Source organism: Schistocerca piceifrons, chromosome 2, assembly GCF_021461385.2.
Source record: "Schistocerca piceifrons isolate TAMUIC-IGC-003096 chromosome 2, iqSchPice1.1, whole genome shotgun sequence".
NCBI classification, from domain to species: domain Eukaryota; kingdom Metazoa; phylum Arthropoda; class Insecta; order Orthoptera; family Acrididae; genus Schistocerca; species Schistocerca piceifrons.
Genome location: NC_060139.1, coordinates 252,597,508 through 252,624,030, shown reverse-complemented (window position 1 = coordinate 252,624,030; position 26,523 = coordinate 252,597,508). Strand labels below are relative to the sequence as shown.

The following is a 26,523-nucleotide window of genomic DNA, read 5'->3' as shown; positions in this document are numbered from 1 at the left end:
CTCCTCATCCCTACCTTTCCAGTTATTATTCTTCTGCTCCACTCTCTCTTTGACTCTCTCCTCCTTCCCCCATTTGTTCCCTGTCTGTCCTCTCGTGACCATCTCTCTCTCTATCCATCCCCTCCTGCGCCCCCTCTCTCTTTCCATTCCCTCCTGCCCCCTCTCTCCGTGTGTTCTTTCCTCTACGTATCTCCTCCTCTATCCATGTTAAGCTTCCCCCAGCAATGCCTTTCCTCAAATGTAGCCCTTGCAAAACAAGCCAATAAAGCAGGCTGATACCACTTTCACTACATGCCTTTGTACAGGGCAGCCCACACACCAGGGCCTTGAAAACGGTGTTTTGCCCCTTGACATATAGACTGCCATGCAAAGTGGGTCACTAAATAAGGCTGACTTCTCCAACGCAACATTCCTGTTATGCAGTGCTTCTTCTGTGTTGGGGCCTGGTAAACTGTTTCTTGCCCCTGTAGTGTAGGCCACTCTGCAAAGCAGGTTGATAGGGTTGACCGATACTATTCCCACAGAACACATGTCATGCAGGGCAGCCTATGTGACAGGGGCTGAATAAAACAGGTATGTCTGGTCTCATATTGTGTCCGCTACTGCACCTCTGTTAACTGATGTGGTACCCATTTTGAACACTTCTTGTGTTCCTTCAAGTCCTGCCATAAAATGCATATCATTGTTGCTCTTGACATGCCCATCCATGCCATTAGTTTCTGCACAGTCGAGTGTCAGCCCTGTGTTCAACAATGTTCAATAACATCTTAGGTCAGTACGAGCAGACGTGGGAAGCTCTCTTTGTGGCGAGTCTGTCGTCATTGCACATTCATCTAAGAAAGCCAGCATCAAACATGCAACTGTTCGACAGAGCAATTCCCTATCACCAACAGCTGTTTGTAGTTCTGGGTGATGATGAGTAGCATATCTGTCAATGAGAAAGGCAATTTTCAAGTATGCTCGCTGTTCTACTTTGCTTACACCCATAGTTTAGCACAGCCAAGCACAGACTGAATGTTTCAGGTGCTGCTACCGAGCCATCCCTGCACATGGTTGCAATCTGTTTGTTGATTTCAGCACTGTTTGCCACAGGCTTTTGAATGTATTTGCTGTGGTTATGGCGATGCCACATGTTTGCACAATATGCCACAGTTGTCAAGATTTATCGGATTATCCGTATATATAACCTTTTTCCCACAAGTTCACATGCCTAAGTGTTCACTGCTTCCCCACTCTGCCACTTGTTCCTCTGCCTCTCTCTGACCAGCTCCTCCTTCCCCCATCTCTCTGTCAATACCCTTTTCCCCCACTGTTCATCTCCTTATCTACTTCTCACCCTACTGCATGCCCATTCTCATCCCCTGCCTCTCTGCTTGTCTCCTCTTTCCCACTTCTGAACCTATCTCTTTCTCTACACATATCTGCCCATCGCCTCCTCCCCACTCTCTCTCTGCCCACCTTCTTGTCTCTTCCCTCTCTGTCAATCTACTCCTCCTCCTCCTCCTCCATCTCTCTCCAGCTACTCCTCCTCCCCCATCTCTGTCCACCTCATCCTCCCCCATCTCTCTCTATCCACCTCCTTCTCTTACCACACTCTTTCTGTCCATCTCTTTCTGCTCCCCTCTTCTTATCCAGTAACTCTTGTCCCCCTCTCCCTACATCTCCTCCTCCTCCTCCTCCTCCTCACATCACTGTATTCATCTCCTCCTTCCCCTTTCTCCCCTTTAAATTCCTCTTTCCCTCTCCCTATCCATCTCCTCCTCCCCCCCCCCCCTCTGTCCCCTATCCTGCCCCTCTCTCTGTCCCTCCCCATTAATTTATAATTTCTTTAAGGTTATGGCAAAAAATAAAACTTAATTATTTTTGCTGCTGTATTATTGTGCTTAGGAAGCTGAGAGTTGGCAGATAAGGTGTTTAAATAATGGACGATGTAGTGAAGTGAGCAAGCTCTGACCTGGTGACTTAAACCATGAGTGTATATAAAGACAGTGGGTTTGATATATCTTCTCCTTCTTCTTTATTTCTCTCTCTCACTCTCTCTCTTTTTTGCCATAATGGCTCAGCATTATTGGGGAGGGGGGACTGTAACGTCATCTCCTTGTGGTCCACATTCTGTGCTGTTAGTGTCAGTCTTGCTGGTGCGCCATTTTTCTGGTAGAGAGTAATTTGACAAATGACACTTCCACTGAAAGTCTGAGGCATTTATGAGGCAACTGAGACTGACTACAGGATTCATCTGCAAATTGTGATAGAGAGGTTTCATGTAGTGTACGATAGACTGTACAATACTATGCATGTATGCCTGCACTTTGTTAAAAAGATTACCTGCTGAGCACTGAAGAACCCTACAAATGAGAAAAAGGCAAGGAGAATATTGACATGCTTTGGTGTCACAACTGTCCTGCATTTTTAGATGGGATAGTGATTGGTTACAAATACAGGATAAACCACTAATACACCTATAGGGCTTCTGGAGTGTCAAAGTATTTCTCTTCATTTATTTTGCATAATAAAGTCGCACAGGAGATCTGTGACCATTATACGAATGGAGCGTGCTCTTATCACCACAGTATGGCCACTAATAACAACAGTCCCCTTGTGAAAACTTTTTCATTAAAATGTTTCAGGTACAGCTGATTATCAGAATATCTGCCAAAATATTGCATTTGTCATGAAAGGGCAACTGATAGATGATCTATTTAGAGCAAACATACAGTACTCAGATTAACTGACAATCATGTGTGCATACCAGAGAAAAGAACTCAATACAAAGTACCATGTCAAGTGATGCCTGTTGTAATATTGGTGCTAAACTGACTATGCACCACTGCTGCAAGAACTAGCTATCATAACCTGCCACCAAGTGACATGGTTGTAGTGGCGTTGGGACCCTGCATTAATAGTTGACAGATGGCGGCGTGTGTAGATATCCGCGATTTTACTCCAAAAATAAGTTACAGTGAAGCCGTTAAAAATTCGTGTGTAAGTTGCAAAAGTGAATTATTAAAGTATAATGAGCGTATTGCTAGTTTACAATGTGTAATCAGCAGTCTAAGAATAGAAATCGACAGCCTGAAGTCCGAAAATATGGAACTGAAGTCGAAGCGAAACATGGATCCATTGCTTCAAGACAGACAGAAGGACAAAAACTTTCGCGAGAACATGGCTACATTGGTGCAAAATGACGCTGATAAATCATCAGAATGGAAGGTAGTACACAACAAGCGTCAAACAATCGGCACTAAAAATTCGTGTACAGCAAATGTTTCGAGGCTCGAGAATATAAACAATTTTGATGTACTTTGTTCTAGTAATAGTCTCACTGAAAGTGAAAACAATCGTAAGAAGAGTGTGCCGATAAACTATCGGAAAAAGGTTAGGTTTGATCTTCCAAAGCCACAACGTTCAGTTAACAGCAATGAAAGTGGCAGTGGTGTGATCCAGTCTGCTGTGATTGAAACATCAACAAATCGTTTTCACATTTTCGCTGATAGTCATGGTAGAGGCATGGCTGATATAGTGAAAAGCAGTTTTAATGCTGCCGATGTTTGTGGAATTGTGAAGCCAGGTGCTAAAGTTCAAGAAGTTGTAGCGGGGTGTGATCCTGAAAAAGTAAAAAACGAGTGTGTGATCTTAATAGGTGGCTCAAACAACGTTGCCTGCAACGAAGGGAATGATGCCATACAGTCGCTCAGGAAGAAAATATCGGCGCTTCATCAGTCTAAGGTATTTGTTGTGAACATTCCAAAGAGACATGACTTAATTCCACAGTCCTGTGTAAATGAAGCTGTCTCACAAACGAACTCTAAGTTAGCAAAGTTGTGTAAGCATTTTAAAAATACTTGTGTTGTAGATGTAAGCAGTTTTGGACAAGATTTATTTACAAGACACGGTATGCACCTGAACAGATCAGGAAAAAAAGCATTAGGTACCCTCTTAAAAACAAAAATATTGGAAGAAGTCCACAAATGTACCCCAAAGTTGGAACCAATCGCACTTGAATGGCTCCAACCATCAAGTCAGACTCGGTTTCAAACTCAAATGTTTCAGGAAATTGTTAGTAATGAATGTACTGTGTCTGTAGCTACCGATAATTTTTTAGGCAAAAGTTTAGATCTGTCTCTAATTCCAAAGAAATGACGATTTTTCACCAGAATGTGGGAGGACTTGGTAATAAAGTAAATGACATTACTGTTCTGTTAGAGGAACCACAAGGAATAAAAGATACTGATGTATTATGTTTTAGTGAACATCATGTGAAGGATATTGAAAGGTTGCAACTAAGTGGTTACTGTCAGGCAACGCATTACTCTAGAACCATCATGGAAAAAGGTGGAGTGGTAATTTATGTAAAAAACAACATATCTTACAATGCATTAGATTTAAAGAGCCATTGTATAGAGCAACAAATTGAAGTATGTGGTGTTGAGATTACTGTAAATGACTTCACGGCTGTAGTGTTAGCACTGTATAGATCTCCCTCAGGGAATTTGAATGTATTTCTTAAGCACTTAGATTCTTTATTATCCATTCTCTCCCTCAGGGAATTTGAATGTATTTCTTAAGCACTTAGATTCTTTATTATCCATTCTGTACTCAAAGTCCAAGAACTTGATAATTACTGGTGACTTTAATGTTGATTTCCTAAATGAGAGCAATAGTAAAGCTGATTTAGTACATTTAATGGAGTCTTATAATCTGATGGCAATAGTAGATTTCCCAACTAGGATTACTGTTAACAGTAAAAGTCTGATAGATAATATATTTATAGATAAGTCTACATGGAATGAGATCACTGTACATCCAATCACTGGCCTTTCTGATCATGGTGGTCAATTGCTTAGGCTCAATTACATCAGTGTGTGCAACAGTTCCGAGCATTCTTGGAAATCTTTTAGAATAATAAATGAACAGGGCCTTAAAAAATTCAATGATAGCCTAAAAGAGATAGACTGGAGCCGAGTTTATAGGGAAACAGATGTAAACAAAAAGTACAATTCATTTTTAAATGAATTCATGTCTGTATTTGAGTCCATCTTTCCCAAAAAAGTAGTTAGAAATAGTCATATAGGCAATGCCAAGAAGTCTTGGATCACTACAGGGATAATAACATCTTGTAGAACAAAGAGGATGTTATACAGTTCTCTCAGGACTTGTAATGATCCAAAGAAACGACAACACTACAAACTTTACTGTAGCATTCTCAAGAAGGTTATAAATAAATCTAAAAGTATGTGCATAAAATCAGAAATTGAAAGCTCAGAAAATAAAATTAAAACTATATGGAATGTAATAAAGAGGGAAACTGGCAGGACAACAGGGAACATGTCTCAGGTAGAGATTAATACAGGGGACAGTATCATAAAGAAACCTGAGTTGGTTGCAGAAATATTTAATAACCACTTTTTGAGAGCAGCAGAGAAGACAGGCTGTAATGGTTCTATGGAAGAATCATTGTCCCTCTTACAGAAAGCTATTAGCAACAGAATCCCACAGTTATCCTTACCTCCAGTTACTGTAAGCGAAGTCATAAGAGTAATTAGATCATTAAAAAATAAAAATTCTGCTGGTGTGGACAATATTTCTAGTAAAATACTGAAACACTGTTATAAATTTGTTAGTCCCGTCTTATGCAACATATTCAATGCATCCCTACAAGATGGGATTGTCCCTGACAGACTTAAGTTGGCTGTAGTGATTCCTCTCTTTAAAAAAGGGGATAAAAGCATTGTTACAAACTATCGCCCAATATCCCTATTAACTACCTTCTCGAAAATTCTAGAAAAACTCATGCACAGGAGGATTGTAGACCATCTCAACATCCACAGTATCTTAAGCAAAAATCAGTTTGGGTTTCGTGCCGGTCTTTGTACTGAACAGGCAATATTCTCTTTCAGCAACCAAGTTTTGGAAGCCATTAACAAAAAAATGTCTCCAGTGGGTATTTTTTGTGATCTTACGAAAGCCTTTGACTGTGTAAACCACCAGATTCTTTGGAAAAAGGCAGAATACTATGGTTTAGGTGGTACTGTTGGCTTGTGGCTACAATCATATCTACAGGATCGGAAGCAGACTGTAATGCTAAATGGCTCTTCTGGAGAACCTGCCTCGTCTGAATGGGGCACGATAACGTGTGGTGTGCCTCAAGGCTCCGTTTTGGGCCCACTGCTTTTCCTCATCTTTATTAATGATCTTCCTCTTTGTTCTGAGACAAACAGCAAATTTACCCTGTTTGCCGATGATACCACAATTCTAATTGACGATTTGATTGATCATGATCTTGAAAAAACTACAAATACTGTTTTTAATGACATCTTAAATTGGTTCTCCTCAAATGGTCTCTCGCTCAATGCAGATAAAACTCATTATATGAGGTTCCATACATCACAAAGTAATCCCGATGAAATTAACATAAAATGTAGAGATCAACCAATACAGAAAGTTGAAGACACAAAATTCCTGGGTGCTTACATAGACAGTAAATGTAATTGGTCGGTTCACATTCTTCATCTATGTAAAAAACTTAGCTCGGCAACATTTTCATTACGGGTAATTTCTTCAGTGGCTGAAGTTGACACTATTAAGGTTGCCTACTTTGGCTACTTCCACTCATTGATGTCATATGCTATCATATTCTGGGGGAACCAACCACTTGCAAAAAAAGTTTTCACCATCCAAAAAAAAGCAATCAGAATAATGTGTGGGGTCCATCAAAGACACTCTTGCAGGCACTTGTTTCGGAAGATAGGTATCCTAACAACTGCCTCACAGTATATTTTTTCCTTGCTGACCTTTGTGTGCAAAAATTATTCCATCTACCAAGACAACAGTAAATTCCATGGTTATAATACCAGAAACAAAAACAATCTACATTTAGAAATGAAACGTCTCACTCTGGTACAAAAAGGAGTTTACTACTCCAGCATTAAGCTGTTCAATGCTCTACCACTACATATCAAATGTGTTCATACAGAACTGCCAAAATTTAAACAAGTTCTCAAAGATTACCTGACAGAGAAATCTTATTATACTGTGGATGAATACCTGAAAGAAAATGTATACCATCACTAAACTTATTGTGTCTAGAAGTAGTTCAATTGATTTTATTGTGCATTTGGGCATTAGCGCACTTTTTGTAACAACAGATTGGCTGTACATGTATTTACTCTTGTAGGTCTAATATCTGATTTAACTTTGTGCTCTTATCTTTAACCTTTATTTGAAACTCCTTTTTCTGTCAAATGGTAGTTATGTTGTCTAGCTGACATTGTATCTGTTACTTTATTTATAGTATGTCTTACTTAAACTATGTACAATTTTCCATTGAATTGCCCTTGTATTTATTGTAAGTTTAAATTGAAACCTGTACAATTTGACACGTTCCATATCCTTGTGATTGACTCACTAACTGGATCTACGGAACAAGAAATAAATAAATAAATAAAATAAATAAACAATTATTAACAAAATCAGTATTAGGAACAAGTGTATAAACATAAAATAGCAATAAACCTTGAAGTTAAGAATCATTGTTAGAAGTGTGCAAACAAAAGTATTTAATTAATACATGTGTTATGAGCAAGGTATTATGGGAAGAGGAGGGAGGAAGGACAAGGGGACTTGGGATGGGCACAAAACAATCGTGTCGCATGATAATGAGAGCCAGCTACCTACAGCAGTGGCAAACTTGTAACTAAAGTGTAGAGGAGGGATTCACTGTAAGTCTGTTTGGTATAGCACAAGCACATGTAAATTGAATATGCTGTCTTCTGCTTAGTCAGGATAGGAAGGGGTACAGGCAAATGTCGACCAGAACGGGGAGGGAGGGGGGGGGGGGGGGGGGACAGCATAAGGCATGGGAAGAAATATGTTTATTGACTTACAGTGCTACTGCACTACGTCACACGAGAAGTAATGAAGAACAGCAGTGATGGTTAACAGGTCTCAGGAGAGAGCTTGTGTTCCAGATTAGATAAACACAGGGAAATGATATACATTAATAAATATCATAAAAACAATGCTAAGATTTTAAACCTGTGACTAGAGTGAGATCCTCTGTAAGTTTATTAGGTATTGCAACACCTTATACAAGATGTAAGAGAAATTTCTTTAATTTCAGAATAGTCAGGATAGCAAGGAGAATGGGGAAGTGTGCACCAGACTGTCCGCAGCTCGTGGTCGTGCGGTTGCGTTCTCGCTTCCCACGCCCGGGTTCGATTCCCGGCGGGGTCAGGGATTTTCTCTGCCTCGTGATGACTGGGTGTTGTGTGCTGTCCTTAGGTTAGTTAGGTTTAAGTAGTTCTAAGTTCTAGGGGACTGATGACCATAGATGTTAAGTCCCATAGTGCTCAGAGCCATTTTTGTGCACCAGACTGCATTTAGGTACACATTGCACCCTCATCACATGTTTTGCACTGATGTGTGGAGTACAAATATCCTGTTAAATCATTCACAAATTAGATTTAAACTTTTTTTCATTTTCATTCCATGCAATAAATAAATATACTGTCTAAGTGATGAAATTGATTATGCTATCTTCTGCTTAGTTCATGTTAAAGCTTTTGTGGGTGGGTCACATGCAAACATGTGTGCATTTATGCATGTGAATGTATCTAATTTTGAGCATTAAAGTACTGTTTGCAACTTTTCAGGTTGTGAAGTGTGTGGGGATGCCCATCCTACAAAGTCTTGTCCATTACTTGCTGAAGCAAAACATGTAAGTGTATTTCATTTGTTTACTTTTAGATTTAATTCAGTTACATTAGCTTTCATGGTGGTAGATATTAGTTCATTGGTAGAACACTAGGGAAATGCAATCAGTCTGCAAAGTAGATTGCTCACAAAACACTCATATGACCCATCCTAGAATTGTGCTGAAGTCTGTGGGAGCCATACTAAATAAGAGTAACTGGGGATACTGAATGTATATGAAGATGGGCAGCACATTTGGTCACCAGTTTGTTTGACCCATGGGAGAGTGTTATGGAGATGCAGAATAAACTGAACTGGCAAATGCTTGAAGATAGATGCAAACTATCCTGTGGAAGCCTAGTTACAAATTTTCAGAGTGATGAATTTAGGAATGTACTGCAACTCACTAGGTATTGCTCCCATGGGGATCACAAGTACCAAATTAGAGTAATTATAGTGCACACATAGGCCTTTAAACAGTCATTCTTCCCGTGCTCCAGATGTGACTGGAAAGGCTGCTGTGCACTACACAGTAGTTTGCAGAATATGTATGTAGATGTAGACGATAATAAAATAGACTATTTGAGGTAAAGAAGCAAATGTGAAGCAACAACACAGATTCATTTCTGGAAAATCAATAATTATATATTATTTTATAATTTTTTGGTCCTGTTTCTTAAAGATAAAATTTAAAAGTAAATTTGCAGGATAACATTACATGAGAGAGAAAAGAAACACATGAACTCATGAAAAGTTGAGTTAGACACAACTGTTCTGTTGGTGAGAGAACATTCCTGTATGACAGATGATATACTTGGCATGCCACATGCCTGTGATTTTGTCTGACCTTCCACTGATTGTCAGCATGACAGTCAAGTGCATAATAGGCAAGTCGTGCAGTATCAGTGACTTTTGTTGTGATCAAGTCGTGGATCCCCAATGCATGGAACACTCCGTCTGTGGGGACATGCAGGGAATGGGCTTTTATCAGGATGTCATGGGTGTAGTACAAGTCCCTCGATTCAGAGAAAACCACCACTGTCAGAGTCAAGTGTACTGGCTAACAATTTGGTGGTGACAGTGGTTCTCATCAACCATTGCATATTTTAACAATAGATAGATGGCAGACGGTGCAACAAATTACTTGCCAATCCAGTTTTTGATAACAACATCTGTGTAGGACTCCCATTCAGAACAACCTCTTCACTGTTAGTTACAGAAACCACAACCTCTCATGGGTAACTCTGCTACCTCTGCATGTCATAAGGCACAAAGACTAGCACAGGCACAGAATTACCATCGTTGTATGCTCAAAGTGTTGAAACATGTAGCAGAATTATTGGGTTGTGGAAAATGGCAAGATGTTGGTACTTATCAAGAAGTATGCGAGTTGAACTTATGTGACATTATGTTGCATATTTCACTTCATCGAACATATTTAAAAATACTCAGTGTCGTTGACGATATCATGAAAAAGATAGAATGCTAGGCACCACATAAATCAGGCACTGAGTTGCAGACAAGCACAATAAGAAGACTGTTAAACACTAACCCTTTTGGACAAAAAGACTTCTGTAATAGAACACACAAATACATTCATGCAGACACAACTCACATACACTTGGCGACTGTCTCCAGCTGCTGGGGCCAGATTCAGTTATGAAATTAGGACATTTGCATTTATTGACAAGGTTGGGCCAGAGACAGTATCCGTGAGTGTGAGAGAGTTGTGCTTTTTGCACTCTATTGTTTGTTATAGCAGTGTCTCATAAACTTGTAGGCAACATAGAGCTTTTATGTTGGATCTGGGATATCAGAAACACTTTGAAAATAAATTTGCTGTGCTATCATTTGCTAGTCAGTTAACAAGAGATTGACAAAATTTGGGCACTATATGTTTAAAGCAAATGCTAACCAGAAATTAAGACAGTATTCAGATGAAGTTAGACTAGTCTTTTACTTTGATGCTGTATCACTTTCATTATTTAAAAATTTCTTATTGGTGTTTAATGATGTCTGTCAACAAGTGAGCTGAATTTTATCATCGTCTAGAGATAGAGGGAGAGAGAGAGAGAGAGAGAGAGAGAGAGCAAATTTAAAAGTTGTTCCAGGAAGCTGAATATTGTGCTTAGCCCTTTTCAAGTGTAATGTTTAATTTATATTCTGCAAACAGGTTCAAGATGCAAAGATTCCCTCTAGAGCCAGGTTAACCTTGCCTCCAAATCTTGCAGTTCTCAATGTAGCTGATGGGACATCAGTAATTGCAAAGGCAGATTTTGGTTGTGGTGCTATGTTTGGCCCATTACAAGCTCTGCATTCTGCAGCATTGCCCGAGGGTGTGAAGTTCCCACTGAAGGTGAGTTTCATTGAAGAGGTTTTGTTGTTTGCATATATATATATATATATATATATATATATATATATATATATATATATATATATATATATATATATATATATATCCACTGCTGTATATCTATTTATTATTTCTTTCACTTTAGAATACTGTAAAATTACAAGTATGTTGAGTGGCTGGCCTGGACTTACCATCTCGAGGTGAAATTCCAAGTGCTGCCAATAGACACCTTTACAAGTAGTGCAAGCAGGCCGCACTGAGCCTCTTGGTTAGTTTATGTATGTGTTGACTTCATTTTAGCTTGTTGCCCAGTTGCACCCTGTTTACAGTTTTTTACTTTTAGTATATAACTATTAATGTCTGGTAGTAAACATTCTGACAAAGAAATGAAGCACAGTAATAAAATTTAATCTTGTTCAGTTATGGTTGTCCAACCACAGTGAAAATGCTGACATACACTTATTTATTTATTTGATCCAAGAATACTTTTTTAGTAAATTGTTTGTATATATTGTATGGGACAAGGGTAAGCATAATTAACTTACGATTACAGGAGTCATTGTGACTACATAGTCAACACAACCAAAAAGTGCATAATAATGTGAACTGACATATTACTATTTACTTTTCTACATAAGACAGCAGTACTTATTAACCCTCGAGGGGGCGCGCCGTTTTTCATAACACGAGTGGGCGCGCAGTGCACTTTGTGTACATGTATAGAATAGCTTCAGTTATGTTGCCAAGGTGAGTCATGTATGATCAAAATCACAGTTTAATCTTAGTTTATTTAAACAACAATAAAATAATCTTACATAATATGAGCTACACCACTGTTTTATTAGACAATAATGAAATAAATTTTCAGTACAACACCCTGTCGTGAAGGACAGGTGTTACAGAGACAGTAATGACCCACTCGAAGCATTAAGCAGTGCAGTGGCATTAGATCCCATCCAGCTTCTTATTTGATCACTATTTATCTCATAGACAACTGCCTCAGTGTGGCATTAGGCTGGTAGCTCATAATCAGGGTCTTTTTTTTTTTTGCATGAATTGTAAATTTTTTCTGCCTAGCTTGCTTTGTATTGTATATTACTGCTGCTCGCTTGGATGTATGACAACACAAACTATCATTGTTTTACCTGAAGCAATAATGAAGGAAAAGGTACTGGTCAGCAGTTGTGAAACAAAAATGGAATCGTGCAAAATAATTTTATTTTTTGTTGGCACACTTTATACACAGGCGCGCCTGCTCGAGGGTTAAATGTGACTACATGATCAAAACAAACTAAATTATAGTATGAAGTGACATAGTATACAGTTAACAGTATTTGGCAAATGAGGTTTACTTATGATGTTCCACAAATTCAAAGACAGAGTAGAAGCAGTGGTAATGTAAAAACTGTTTCAGTCTAATCTTAAATATATTTAATGTTGATATGCATTTCAAGTAAAAAGACATATAACCAGAACTCTAGTAGGGGATACTCCTGTTTTGCATAAGTTTTTGCTCAGTTGTTTGCATGACAGTTAAGTGTCTGCCTAGTTTTGTATGCATGTAAGTCATAGTTATGTCTGTAAATGTTTTTTCGAGACACTTTCTTTTGTAAAAATTGTATATACAAATAAGGCAGAGGCAGTATTTTCAGACTTCTAAAAAGGGCATTTAGCTTTGTTTATCACTCTGACAATTTTTTTCTGTATTTTAAATGTCTTTCTTAAATTGTGAAATTTCCCCAAAAAATTATGCAGTTTATCAATGGTGACTGTATACTACCATGTTACAGCTTGTATTTTGAGTGAGAATGCTTAAATCATACATATTCAGTTTTTTACTTGTATTGTTAAGCTTCATTTCCCACTTCGAATCTTCCTGTAGATGTATGCCTTAAAATTCTGCATAACTCACATTTGAGACATTTTTCCTTTGCTAGTGGAAACAAGATCTGCAGGATAGAGGTTTTGTATGGAGTGAAATTTAACTACCACAGTTCGTTAAGAACTTATGATGTTCTTGTTTCTCCTGAACCACCGTGCTATCCCTCTGCAGGTCCGGGTGTTAGAATAGGCCCGAGGTATTCCTGCCTGTCATAATAGGCGTCCAAAAGGAGTCTCCCAGTTTTTGGCCTACAGTTATGGTCCCCTTTTAGGATTTGACCTACACATCTTTCCAAATTATCTGAAGTGCGGGCCATTTAGGGAAGGACACCTTATGTGGTGTGCCATATATCCAGTGTGCAGTTAGACCTTGTAATCTTACCCTCCCACACATCACCATTAAATATTTGAGTCTCTTCAAAAGTTTTGAAAGCTTCGAGTGGCGTAAGATATATATAAAAGAAACTATTTTTTGCTTCATTTTCTCGTTGTTGGCTGCAGTATGTCTAGGGGTAGATTCTTGAGGCTGAATTTTTTTTGACTTTGTGAGTTACAGTTGACATAATAACTGATGAAGATTTGCCTATTGTATTCTTGAATTTTATTTTCTTGTCACATTTTTTTCAATATCACATCATCTTTCCATTTTACACTTCTGTAACACCACAAATTACATTCTTATTGCCGATCGTAAAAATACATCAGACTCCACCAGAGGCACACCTACTACTACTACTACTACTACTACTAACTCATTCTGTGGTACCAACATATTCCAAAGAGCTTACAAAACAAAAGAGTTTACAAACTTTCTTGACAAGAGAAGAATCTTCACTAAGTTATTTCCTTATTTTATAAATGAGTCCGGAAATAAATTTAATAAATATCGTGAGATTGTGCAGTTAATAATAGGAATTTTAAGTATTCCAGATATTTTGTAATTTCAAGTAATTCTAAGAGAAGAGCAATTCCAATGCACACACAGAGCCAGCAGTTATCGATTTTAACAAATTAATTTATTTTTGCACTTTTCAGCCTGAAATATAATAAATTGTATAGAAAATCAAATGAAATTCTTTTAGTGAAACAGCTGAGATAATTTTAACCTATACAAGATTCGAAAGTACTTTTTGGTATGGGCTATTCCTATATAAAAAAAGGTAATGTTAGTGGTGGGTGTCCCATTACAACATCCCCCTCACAAAATTTGTAAACAGTAGGTTTACAATATTTCATGACAGACTATAAGGTTTGCCAATTGGTGTACAAAATGATGCCAAAAGATAGAATCCAGATGTATAGAAGTATCTGATACATTACGTATTACAGAAAACATAAGAAAATATCTACTATTCATGTCATAATCTATTCATATATCGGGATTCAGATTTTCAGATGCGTGGAACATTCTGTCACAAGACAATTGATACAAGGTCAAAACTACAACATTGCAATACTAAACTATAGAAATAAATTCAGAAATAATGTAAATTACCAGAATTACAAAATGTAAGTTTACATACATACATACATACATACATACAATCAAACTTTCAAAATCTTCGAAAGAGAAGAGATAAATTTCAGAGCCTAGGTGTACGAACAATGAGCCAACCCAATAAACTCACAATAACGGGTACAGACCAGAAAAATATACTCAACTGTGAGTAGGAATATAGTACAAAATCAATCAGCGACATAAACCAGAGTATTTACAGATATGTTGACTCGTGAAAGAACAAAATAATGAAAAAATATTAGGGCCTAAGCTTACGATGTGGGGACCAACCCATTAATCCAAAGCACACTGGGTACAAACCAGCAAAAAATGTTTCGACACAACAAAATGAATAAACCTCATAATCATATTAGTAAGTTCAACTATATGCAAAGAGTAACTGTAAGAAGCATCTAGCCTCAATCAGTGGTTGTATACTTTCCTTGAGTACACACACACACACACAGTCGCAATGACCAGGGGTTCCCATTACAGAGTTAAGCTTGAATCTGCCCACAACTCAAGTTCCAATCAAATACAATACTGTACTCAGGATAAATACAGGTAAACATTGTCATAAATAGCTTTGAATGATGACATAATTGGGTAGCTTGAGGACCAAAATCTGTGTATGAAAGCAGACATGTATACTTGTTGTTATATTGCCTATATTAGTAAATTTCTTCCACGCTATTTGCTAATTGTCCATACAAAATAACTTACATACATAAAAGCCTAGAAGATTCATTTACAATTGATAGAAAAAAAATACATACTGGTTTAAAGCTACATAATGTATTGAGAAGTCAGTCCCCCTACTTGAAAAAAACATCCGTATATGCAGAATAACACTGTCTTTAGCAGTCTTGACTAACAATTCACAAATATCAGTCACAACACTAATGTAACTGTACTCTGCTGGACACCAGTTGACTTACAAGAGATCATAGGTGCTGGGTAATGTGCTCAAGCATCTGTCAGCTACATTAGTGTTGTGACTGATATTTGTGAATTGTTAGTCAAGAGTGCTGAAGACAGTGTTATTCTGCATAAATGCTTGTTTTTTTTTTTTTTTTTTTTTTTTCCCCTCAAGTAGGGGGATTGACTTCTCAATACATTATGTATACTGCAGTGTGGGGAGTGGATCCGCCCACATCTTTCAGTTTCCTCCTTAGAGTTCTCATCACACACTTAAACGGATAGGTAACTTCCTGTCTAGCATTCACATCAAATCCTGAAACATTGTTTTGTGTGCTAAATATGCTGTTCAGTATCTTTGTCACATCACATGAGATATGCTCTCCCTATTATTCATTTTTCAAAGTCAGTTATATGGAATTTATTTCAGGTGCAATTAAAAAGTGTTCACATATGGAACATTAATAATCAGAGTTAAATGCAATAAAAAAGGATGGACTAATAAGGTATTACACACAGATATACTAAGATACTATCCCTAATTTTTGTAGTACAAATTGTGAACATTGTTGTATTTCAAAATTGCAAAAGGATCTACTAATTTAGTCTAATGGCATATATGTATCAAATTCTAAAGCACAAATCTATTACAGAACATTAGTGCATCACAGATTTTAACTCAGTCAATAGATTAGACAGAACTTTAAAAATCAAATCATCTTACATACTAAATTCTAGACAAACAAAACACAGTTATATAGTCTTATGAATCTATAGATAGATTTGAACTCAGTCAATGGACAAGATAGAACTTTAGAAACTACATACTATATTTGTGGCAAACAAAACACGATTACATAGTCTTATAAATCTACAAACATAGTGTATATTTTCTTCTAGACTATGGATCATTATGCATTCATGTTCATAGGTCTTGCCCTCTATGCTAAATGTTAACAGTGCTTGACATTTTACATACTTTGCTTTGCTTTGCTTACCAGTAGTTCCCCTTATCTTTACACCTACAATGGGCATTTACACAAAATTCTTACTATACTGCATTTTGTCTCTAAATTGTTCAGATATACCACAAATTGGGTTGCCTGTATCAATCAAACATTTTCCTTCCCGCTGATCAATCTTAATCCTAATGTAAGGACATCCAAATTCTGAATCGTCATCTCTGTTATTAGACACTTCATGTAAAAGATCACTTTCAGTTTCATCAAATGCTACAGTCACACTGTTTTTGCAGGGTTTTATCAACTTGTTACCGGTGTTATAGCATTACTTTGGTTACACATGTCAGATAAAGATTGAACACACTGAATGGATTCCATAGTACAAGTAACATTACTTATTACAGAAGGGACACAAAATATATTACTGTCAAAATTACATGTCCTACTTTGTTCTTTTCTCACTTCATTCCACCAATTTGGATACAAATTTTCACTAACCACAGCTAACTTATTCCACAGTGCACATTTATCTATGTTATCATCAGTCTGGTCCCAAAAAACTTCAAAAAGTTTTCACCTTTATTCTCTAGGCTTACAGATAACTCACCTTTATTGCTTGGGTCATTACTCTGCATGACATTGATGAAAAACTGCTTTAACTGGACTGGTATCCTGTGACTCTCTCCCACATCATCACATTCATCATTTACCTTATCTGTATTCAATAATAACTCTGAAATTTCATTATTCGTAAACTCCACAAATACCTGATACTCATCATCATCATATTCTTCAAAAATTACTTCATCAACAACATCATTAACAACACAAGTCTCATCACCATCAAAGTCGCACACATCACCTACATTCATTTGCAACAAGCAACCAGTCTCAGACTTTGCAACCTCAGTCATTTCACAGCTGTCATTCACATCTACATCAAAAATACCACTTAATTCAGATCCAATACAGTCATCACCTGTTTTACATACATCATTAACACTGTTTATGACCAAGAGAAGAAATCATTAGTATACACTACATCAAAATTCTCATTACTCTCACATTCTGGTTTGTGATTAGTACCTACATCACTATAGTTAAACATAGTACCCCAAAACTTTTGATCAAAACATAAATGAGAAATCTGATGTTCCTTCTCTTCAGCTTCAGATACCTGTGCCACATTATTAACACTGATATTATTATCTAATTGTAAGTGTAAATTGGGGTTCCTGTGCTTGTTGTGTTTCCTTGTCACAAAACTGTGGACCTTCATTGAGGCGGACTGCAGTTACCCGATTAATTACCTCTATGATTATTTCTTCTATTAAATTGACCATGGTTATCCACATTACTCCTATTCTAGTGATTTTCAAAATTTCTGTCTTGATTACCATTTTGACCCTGATAGAAGTTACCACTATCTCTTTTTCTGTAGTTATCACCATTGTAATCTCCATCATTTCAGTTGTTATGGTACATCCTTCTTTCTGCTGCTCTATCCAGCCTTTCAACATATTGTAAAAATTGTTCAAGGCAATCGTCAGGTCTGTGTACTAAATCCCACTGCAACCTTTCTGGTAATCTCCTTTTTAGTGCCTCAGTCAATGTCATTTCGTCAAACGGTTTGCCAAGGTGTGTTAATTTCTTAAGTTGATTCTTAAAAAACTCTTTTAGAGTACTGTACTTATTCCTATTATTAGGACCATTCAAAAATTCACTTTTAATCCTCCCTTGTTCAGCTTCTGACCAAAATTTATTTAAAAAACTTTTTTCGAAACTCTTATATATCCCCCGCTGACTTAAATTTAGATTTACCCAATACAGAGCTTCGCCTTCAAGATAACAAATTTAAATTTTTGATCGTCACTCATGCCTGACCCAAAACTATCTCTATAGTGGTGCAGAAAATCCACTGGATGTAAATTGCCTGATGGAAAATGTTTGAGTGGAATGTTGGACCACACAGTACCATTATTTGAACACAGATTGTTGTAAATGCAGTTTTCCTGAACTTCTGAAATTTTTTGATCTAAAACAGTTACATTAGTTAGTGTACTGTTTTCAACATTTAAAATATTTTGATATAAACTACTAAAGTTCTCTTCCATTTTTTCTCTACGGTCTTCTGTTGAACTCTGACATGATTAACATTCGTCGTCTGTCGTGCAGATTCACTAACTGGCTCATTTTCCATAACAATAAATTTACTTTCTAAGATATCAACTTTTTCTTTCACACTTTTTAATTCCTCTGACAACCCGTTTTGTAGCTCCAAAACATGATTACTAAGGTGGTCTATTTGGTATTGTACCCTGTCCATTTTACTATTGTTTTCAGACTGTTCTGTCTTCATTTTCTCTAATTTTGCCAAAATCAACTGCAAAATTTCAGTTTTAACTGTTTCTTTGGTGACTACACTTTCACTTGAAACATGTCTTGGCTGAGTCCTACAGATTTCACTTCATCACCACTACCCTCCTCTCTATTCATTTTCCTAGCAATCACATGAGTCAAAAAGTCAATTTCACAAATAGTTTGTACTTATCTTTTTTCTTATTTATGTCCCTTGTTGATAGTATCTCCTCACTGTTGATACAACCTCTCGGTCTTCTTTCTTTGAGTAATTGGAGATTCAAATAAACTGCAACTGAAACAAATCACTGTCTTTTCATCTTCTGCAACAGACAAGACTTCATTATCAGTCAACTGATCCCACATGATGCCTACAGTTGTAATCTTATCCTTCCACACATCACTATTAAATTTTTCAGTCCCTTCAACAGTTTTGAGAGGGATTAGGATATACAAAAAAACTATTTTTTACCTACATGTATCTTCATTTTCTCGTTGTTGGCTGCAGTGTGTCTAGGGGTAGATTTTTGAAGCTGAAATTTTTTATAACTGCGTGGTTTACAGTTGACATAATAACTGATGAAGATTTACCTGTCTTACTCTTGAATGTTATTTTCTTGTCACATTTTTTTCAATATCACATCATCTTTAAAATTTCCACTTCTATAACACCACAAATTACATTGTTATTGCGAATCACAAAACTACATCCAATTTCATCAGAGGCATGCCTACTACTACTAACTCATTCTGGACCAGCTGACTTAACAATATGCTAGAGGTAAATTTGAACAGTTGACATCTTCATATGCTGTAGCTACGTCAACATCACCCTTACTTGTGATGGTAGTTCCACAATCTGTGCCACATACATTGGCCCCTCCGTGCCGCCTGAATACATCCGCCCCCTTGGCAGCGGTTGGTGGCACCTCTTCTTCCATTGCTCTCAGGGCATCTGCTTCGGGAGCAATAACCCCCCCCCCCCCCTTCCCAAACACTGGGGACATATCGGTCCCCTCCACAAAGCCAGAGAGGCTACAGCCTCCTCTCATAGAAGGGGTCCCTTGGGACACTCCCTTCCAGGGTCTCCACTAATGCCACAGTGGACACTTGTCCGTGGCTGAAGGAGCCACAAGCTGCTGGATGAAGGGCTTCACAGTCTTCATCTGTGCCTGGAACTGGTTCGGAGAAGCCCTCCCAGCAAGCCCCTAAAGAGAAGCAAGAGGGCAAGCAAATGAAGAAGAAGTCTGTTAAGAAACAGGACCCTCTTGTGACCCCAACACTACCACTCCCTACCAGTTCAGCATCTGAGGACAAAGTGGAGATTTTAGCATCCCTCCGAGGGCCTGGATTTCACCAACATCTCAATGGCAGTGGTAATGGATACAAATACTCAACTGGTGACAGCAGGTGATGCTGAGGCATAACCTGCCTCTTTGGTCACTACATGCCTTCGCCGATTCCAGAAAGTGTCATCATCCAGTGGAACTGCAGCGGTTATTTCTTCCACATGGCTGAGTTATGACAACTCTTAAGCATTACACCTGCTTTTTGTGTTGGTCTTCAGGAAACCTGGTTTCCCAAAATGCGGATCCCCACGCTTCATGGCTATCGGGGATACTTCAAAAACTGTACTGACTGTGACGGACTGTCAGGTGGAGTGTGTATCTATGTCCTTACCTCTGTCTGTAGCAAATCTATGTCCCTTCATACAACTTTGGAAGCTGTGGCTGTCAGGGTGAGGACAACGGAGGATATTACCATCTGTAACATCTACCTCCCTCCAGATGATGAAGTGCTGCTCCATGTATTGGCAGCATTAATTTCCCAACTCACCCCATCTTCTCTACTTCTGGATGATTTTAATGCCCATAATCCTTTGTGAGCAGGAACGAAGGTTACTGGCCATGGTAAAGATGTTGAGGACCTACCAACTCAACTCGAACTTTGCCTCCCAAATACAGGTGCCCCCACACACTTCAGTGTGGCACATGGCACATACTAGGCCATTGATCTCTTCGTTTGCAGTCCTGGCCTTCTCCCATCTAACCACTGGAGAGCTCACAACAACTTGTGTGGTAGTGATGCTTGCTCAGATGGGCTCTTCGCATGGCTGACTGGGACGCTTTCACTTCTGCTACTGCTGTTGTATGGCAACATTGATGAAGTGATCCACACCATCACTACTACCATTGTTGCACCAGATGAATTGGCAATCCCTTGTTTCTTGGATTGCCCCCAGTGGAAGTCAGTGCCTTGGTGGTCGCCGGAAATCAGTGTGGCCATTAGAGACTGTAGTCAGGCCCTCCAAAATCATAAACACCACCCATCCCTGGAGAACCTCACTGCCTTCGAACAGCTCTGTGCCCACATCCGTCTACTCATCAGACAACAGACGTAGGAATGTTGGGAACGCTGTGTCTCCACCATTGGAACATGAACCTCTCCTTCCCAGGTTTGGACCAAGCTCCAACAACTTTATGGCTATCAGACACCTGCAGGTGTACCTGGAATTTCCACACATGGAGCTGTATCTGCTGAACCAGATGTAATCACAGAGCATCATGCTCGCACCTCTGCTTCTGAGAATTACTGCCCCGCCTTTCATCTCATCAAAGAACAGGTGGAACAGCAACACCTCTCTTTTGCTCCACACCACCCTGAGCCATATAATGTTCCCCTCAGTTAGTGGGAATTTCTCTGTGCCCTTGCCGACTGTCCTGACACACCCCCTGGCCCCGACCGCATAAATTCCCAAATGGTTAAACATCTGTCAGCAGATTACCAGCGTTACCTCCTTGCTGTCTTCAACCGCATCTAGAGCAATGGTGAATTCCAGTTGCAGTGGCGGGAAAGTGTCATATTCCCAGTGCTGAAGTCTGGTGAGAAACCACTAGATGTTGATAGCTATTATCCTGTCAGCCTCACCCACATTCTGTGCAAGCTGCTCAAACTTATGGTGAGCTGGCGGTTGTGTTGGCTCCTTGAGTCTCGGGGCCTCCTGGCTCCATCCCAGGGCGGTTTTCGCCAAGGGTGCTCCACCATCAACAACTTGGTCCACCTGGAGTCTGCCATTCAGTTGGCCTTTTCCTGCAGACGAGACATCATTGCAGTCTGTTTTGACCTGTTGAAGGCCTTTGATACCACTTGGCGACACCATATCCTCACTACTCTACATGTGTGGGGTCTCCGGGGCCCACTCGTGATTTTTGTATGCAACTTCTTGTTGCTCCGCACTTTCAGTGTTTGCGTCAGTGATTCCTGCAGTGCACCCCTCATACAAGAGAATGAGGTGCCAGAGGGCTCTGTCGTGAGTGTCCCACCTTTTTTAATTGGCATCAGTGGTCTCACTCTAGCAGTAGGGTCATCAGTATCTCCCGTTCTATATGCTGACGATTTTGTATTTCATTCTGCTCCTCTTCTATTGGTGTGGCTGAATGCTGGCTGCAGGGAGCCATATGGAATGTACAGTCGTGGTCCCTCACTCACTGCTTTCAGTTTTTGGCTACCAAGACTTAAGTCGTGCACTTTTGTCATCGCCATACTGTCCACCCCCATCCAGAACTTTACCTCAATGACCAACTACTTGATGTAGTGGAGACTTGCTGCTTTTTGGGACTGGTCTTTGATGCCCGCTTAACTTGGCTTCCTCATCTTCGTCAGCTTAAGGACGAGTGCTGGCGGCATCTTAATATTATTTGATGCCTGAACCAAACTGTTGGGGGTGCTGATCGTCCTACACTGCTGCAGATGTACAAAGCCCTCTTACAGTCCCCTACTGAGTATGGGAGCATGGTGTGTGGTTCAGCATTGCCCTCCCCACTTTGCCTGCTGTACCCTATCCACCACTGTGGAGTTCAGCTTGCAACGGGAGCTTTCCAAACGAGCCCTTGAGCAACCTCCTCATGGAAGCTGGTGTTCATCCATTTTGGCTCCGGTGGCAACTACTAATTGCACATGATACTGCCTACATTCATAGTTCACCCCGCTATCCAAATTACCATCTCCTTTTCCCTAATACACCAATCCATCTTCCGCAAAGGTGGCCCAGAACTGGGAATCCCCTTGCTGTCCGAGTGTGGTCACTTCTTACTGAACTCGACGCTTTCCCTCTACCACCTGTCTTGTGGGTTCACTTCTGTACACCTCCGTGGTCCATAGCCCGGTCATTGCTTTGGCTGGACCTATTGCAAGGCCTAAAAGGTTCAGTTCCACCCGAGGCCTTCCACCACCAATTTTTCTCTGTTGTTGGCGAGTTCCAGGTTTCAGAAATAGTGTACACCCATGGAGCAATGGTTGATGGTCTTGTTGGCTTTGCTTACACTCACATTGGACATACTGAACAGCAGTCCTTGCCAGATGGCTGCAGTGTTTTCACTGCAGAGTTGCTAGCCACCTATCGTGCTCTTGAGCATATCAGCTTCTACGCCAATGAGTCTTTCGTCATCTGCCCTCAGCAACAGTGGACATTCAGTGACCTTCATTTGGGCCCCAGGACATGTTAGGATACCAGGCAATGAACTTGCTGACAGGCTGGCCAAACAGGCTACTGGTAAACCAACTCTGGGAATCAGTCTGCAGGAGACTGATGTCTGATTGGTCTTCTACCATAAAGTTTTCATGATCAGGGGATACTGAATGGCACACCCTCGGTACACCAAATAAACTTCATGTTATCAAAGAGACAATGAATGTGCGGCATTTATCCGCTGGCTGCGCATTGGCCGTACTTGGCTAACACATGGTCACCTGCTCCATCGCGAGGACCCACCTTGATGTCACTGTGGCTCCTGTATGACTGTTGTCCACATCTTGTTGGACTGAGCAGTTTTAATCACTCTGTGGCTGCCTTCTAACCATCCCAGCACCCTACCTATGCTGTTGGGCAAGATGCCTCATCAGCTGATTTAGTTTTACATTTTATTCATGAGGTTTTTTTAATCATGTATTCTTAGGGTGGGTGTCTGGCCATTTTTCCCAGGCCTCCACCCTACCTCCATTTTACCTCTTCTTCACTCTTTCTTTGTATTTTGTTTCCCTTATTGTTCATATTTTTTTATGTTTGTTTTCCTCGACTAGTGTTTTAGGCTGGAGATTTTAGTTTGTTGCAAAGTGACAGGCTCATCCTTTTTTATTCTTGTAACCTGCCAGCCCAGGCCAGCTGCTCTATGATTTTAATACCTTCCTCTGCTTTTCCTTTTACTGTATGTTTTCCCCTTTTGGTTTGCTTCCTTCATTTTCTCTTTCAGTGTGGTTCCCCATTAGTTTTATGCCCTTTTACTTTCTCTAACTCCTTTTGGAAATTGTTTTACCTTATGACTTGTTTGCTTGAGGAAAAGGGGGCTGATGACCCTGTAGTTTGGCCCCTTTATACCGCACACCAGCCAACCAACCAACCAATCAATCAATCACTCACTATGTTAAACCATGCATAACCAATGTTGCAATTTCCTGCAGATTTCCATGACTGTGTGATTTAATCAGAACATTAGTGTCATCTGCAAAGTGTCCTGTGGTTCTATCATATATTTTATCAGCTAAGTCATTTACATAGAGCAGAACTAGGACAGGACCAATAACTGACCTTTGTGGGACTCTACATTTGATTTTTTGCTCTTTACTGCAAAAACTCTTACCATCTTTGCATTTTTTCTGTAATCTGTTGTTGATTGTTGAGGTGTGATTGGATCCATCTTTCAGACTGGCTTCTATTTCCATAATTACTTAACTTGTGCAAGAGAATGTCGTGATCGGTAACATCGAAGGCTTTACTAAGATTGAGAAATATTCCAGGTACATGTTGCTTATCATCCACTACTGCCAGTATGTCAAAAAAATAAAAATTGCTGACTGGGTTGATTTTCCAGCTCTGAACTGATGTTCTCCCTGATTTGCTCCTAGAAATCACTCTCACGATAGTGACAGAGTTGTTTGATCTAAGTGAATGTTGTGTAGCTGCTGAAAGAATTAAACTAGTAGATTTTGAAGCTATACACAAACTGTCCCATAAAAGCCCATTGAGAACATTTCTAGAACCAACTTTAAGTGATGAATCTAGGAATATACTACTTTGATGAATCTAGGAATATACTACTTTGATGAATCTAGGAATATACTACTTTAGAGACTGTGAAGTCTGGTCTAAATAACTGATATAATAGGAAGTGACATCTGCTATGTGCTTCACTGTGGTTAGACCTTGCTAGCATACTTTCACTCAGAACTCTCCTATGACATAATCTTCTGGGGAATTCTATTAGGATGAAAGAAGTATTCTTCAGAAACTTACAGTAAGATTATTATGCAGAGTTGATAACCAAACTTCTTGTAGGAGACTCTTCACAGCCGTGAAATTTTTACACCTGCTTGCCATTACATAGATTGACTAATTGTATTTGTGGTTAGTAAAGATTGAATTTAGGACACACTGTGAAATTCACAACCAAGGCAATGAGAGTAAAAAGAATTACCAATAGACTATGAGTCCTGGTCTAGGGCTCAGAATGGAGTTTTACATTCTGATGTGAAGGTCAGCAGTAGGTTATCAGTAGACATCAAGAAGGAAACTGCAAGTTCATAGATACTCAAAGCTTAAGTAAAAGAGCAACTTATTAGCCACTCCTCTTATGATGTTTCAGAATTTTTGCTCTAATTGATGTAAATTTTAGGTGACATTTTAAATTTACTGTTGATGACATTCTCTGAAAAGTTAGCAAGAAAAAGTACATAAAAAGGCAGCTAAGTATTGTGAGAGGAAGAGTAGTGGCTTACCATAATTACCAATGTGAGTAGATCAGCTCGAGTCATAATTTGTTGTTGGAATTCTTTACAGATGTAGCCAGCAGTGACTGCTGCAGCCTATTAATTTATAACTTGATTCATTTAACGTTCCTCTTGCCTCTCCTTCATGATGGGATTTATAGAATATGATGTGTGAATGAGTGAATGACTTATACATAATTGGGGATGATTTTGTAAGGATAATCTCCTAATTTCATATCACGTAATAGAGCACTGCTAAGACCAAGTGCTTTATTGTGAAAAGAGTCTAAAGGCATGAATACCATATTAATCTTAAATGACTTGAGGATGTAGGAATACATTTACTTCTAGTTCAAAATGCGTGCTGATTGTTTTTTCATAATTCAACAATAATAAATTTTGTGTGGGTAATTTTTTGCACTCATGATTCACAGTTTGTACCGTAACTAATAATTTATGAAAACAATCTATGTAATTTTCATCAAACTGTTTTGTAACTTCTGAAAATGAGATTTTTGATACTTAACATCACTTTCATAAAGCTTGCATTTTACTAACAGATTCCTCCGTCTTTCATTGGCAGAATAATTTAAAATTTAAGAATGTGGGTTTTAAGAATTAATTATCATCCAAAAAGAATCAAGCTGTGACCATGAAGCTTGGTGATTCTGTTAGTCCTGAGCATATTCACCCTCCCGTGCAACACATTTTTCCTAATGCTGCATCACTTGGCTAAGCCTTGCTTGTAGGCATCTGCATGTTGACTGTTCAGGAAATTTCACATATCAAAAATAACATCATCATCATTTGAGAAAAATTCTAGAAGTCACTGCTTGGTGCCATGTCAAGAGAATACAGGAGGAGGGTGGAGGGCTCAATATTTGATAGCCCAAAACAGGGCATTTGTAACTTTGTCCTGTGCGCAATGAGGTGGGCCATTATCAAGGAGCAAGAACACTCTCTTGGAAAGCTTCCTGTTACAGTTTGCCTTGACAGCCTCCTGCAACCTAGATAGGAGAATTTGGCCCTTAAGAGCATAATCTGTTAACACCACACCGTGCCAACCCTAAAAAACACCCAGCCACCTCCTTGCCTGT

General features: G+C 39.0%; 1 protein-coding gene across 4 annotated transcripts in view; it reads left to right on the top strand.

Moving 5' to 3' along the window:
• LOC124774108 overlaps window positions 1–26,523 on the top strand; it is a 261,535-nt gene that overhangs the window by 33,679 nt on the left and 201,333 nt on the right. For all 4 annotated transcript variants that reach the window (XR_007015127.1, XM_047249456.1, XM_047249457.1 and 1 more), the window contains exons 2-3: window positions 8,652–8,716; window positions 10,865–11,047. Coding sequence is in view for 3 of the 4 variants with exons in the window: in XM_047249456.1 (XP_047105412.1) it covers window positions 8,652–8,716; window positions 10,865–11,047 (248 nt within the window). In the remaining variant the exon portion in view is untranslated. The remainder of the gene's footprint in view (window positions 1–8,651; window positions 8,717–10,864; window positions 11,048–26,523) is intronic.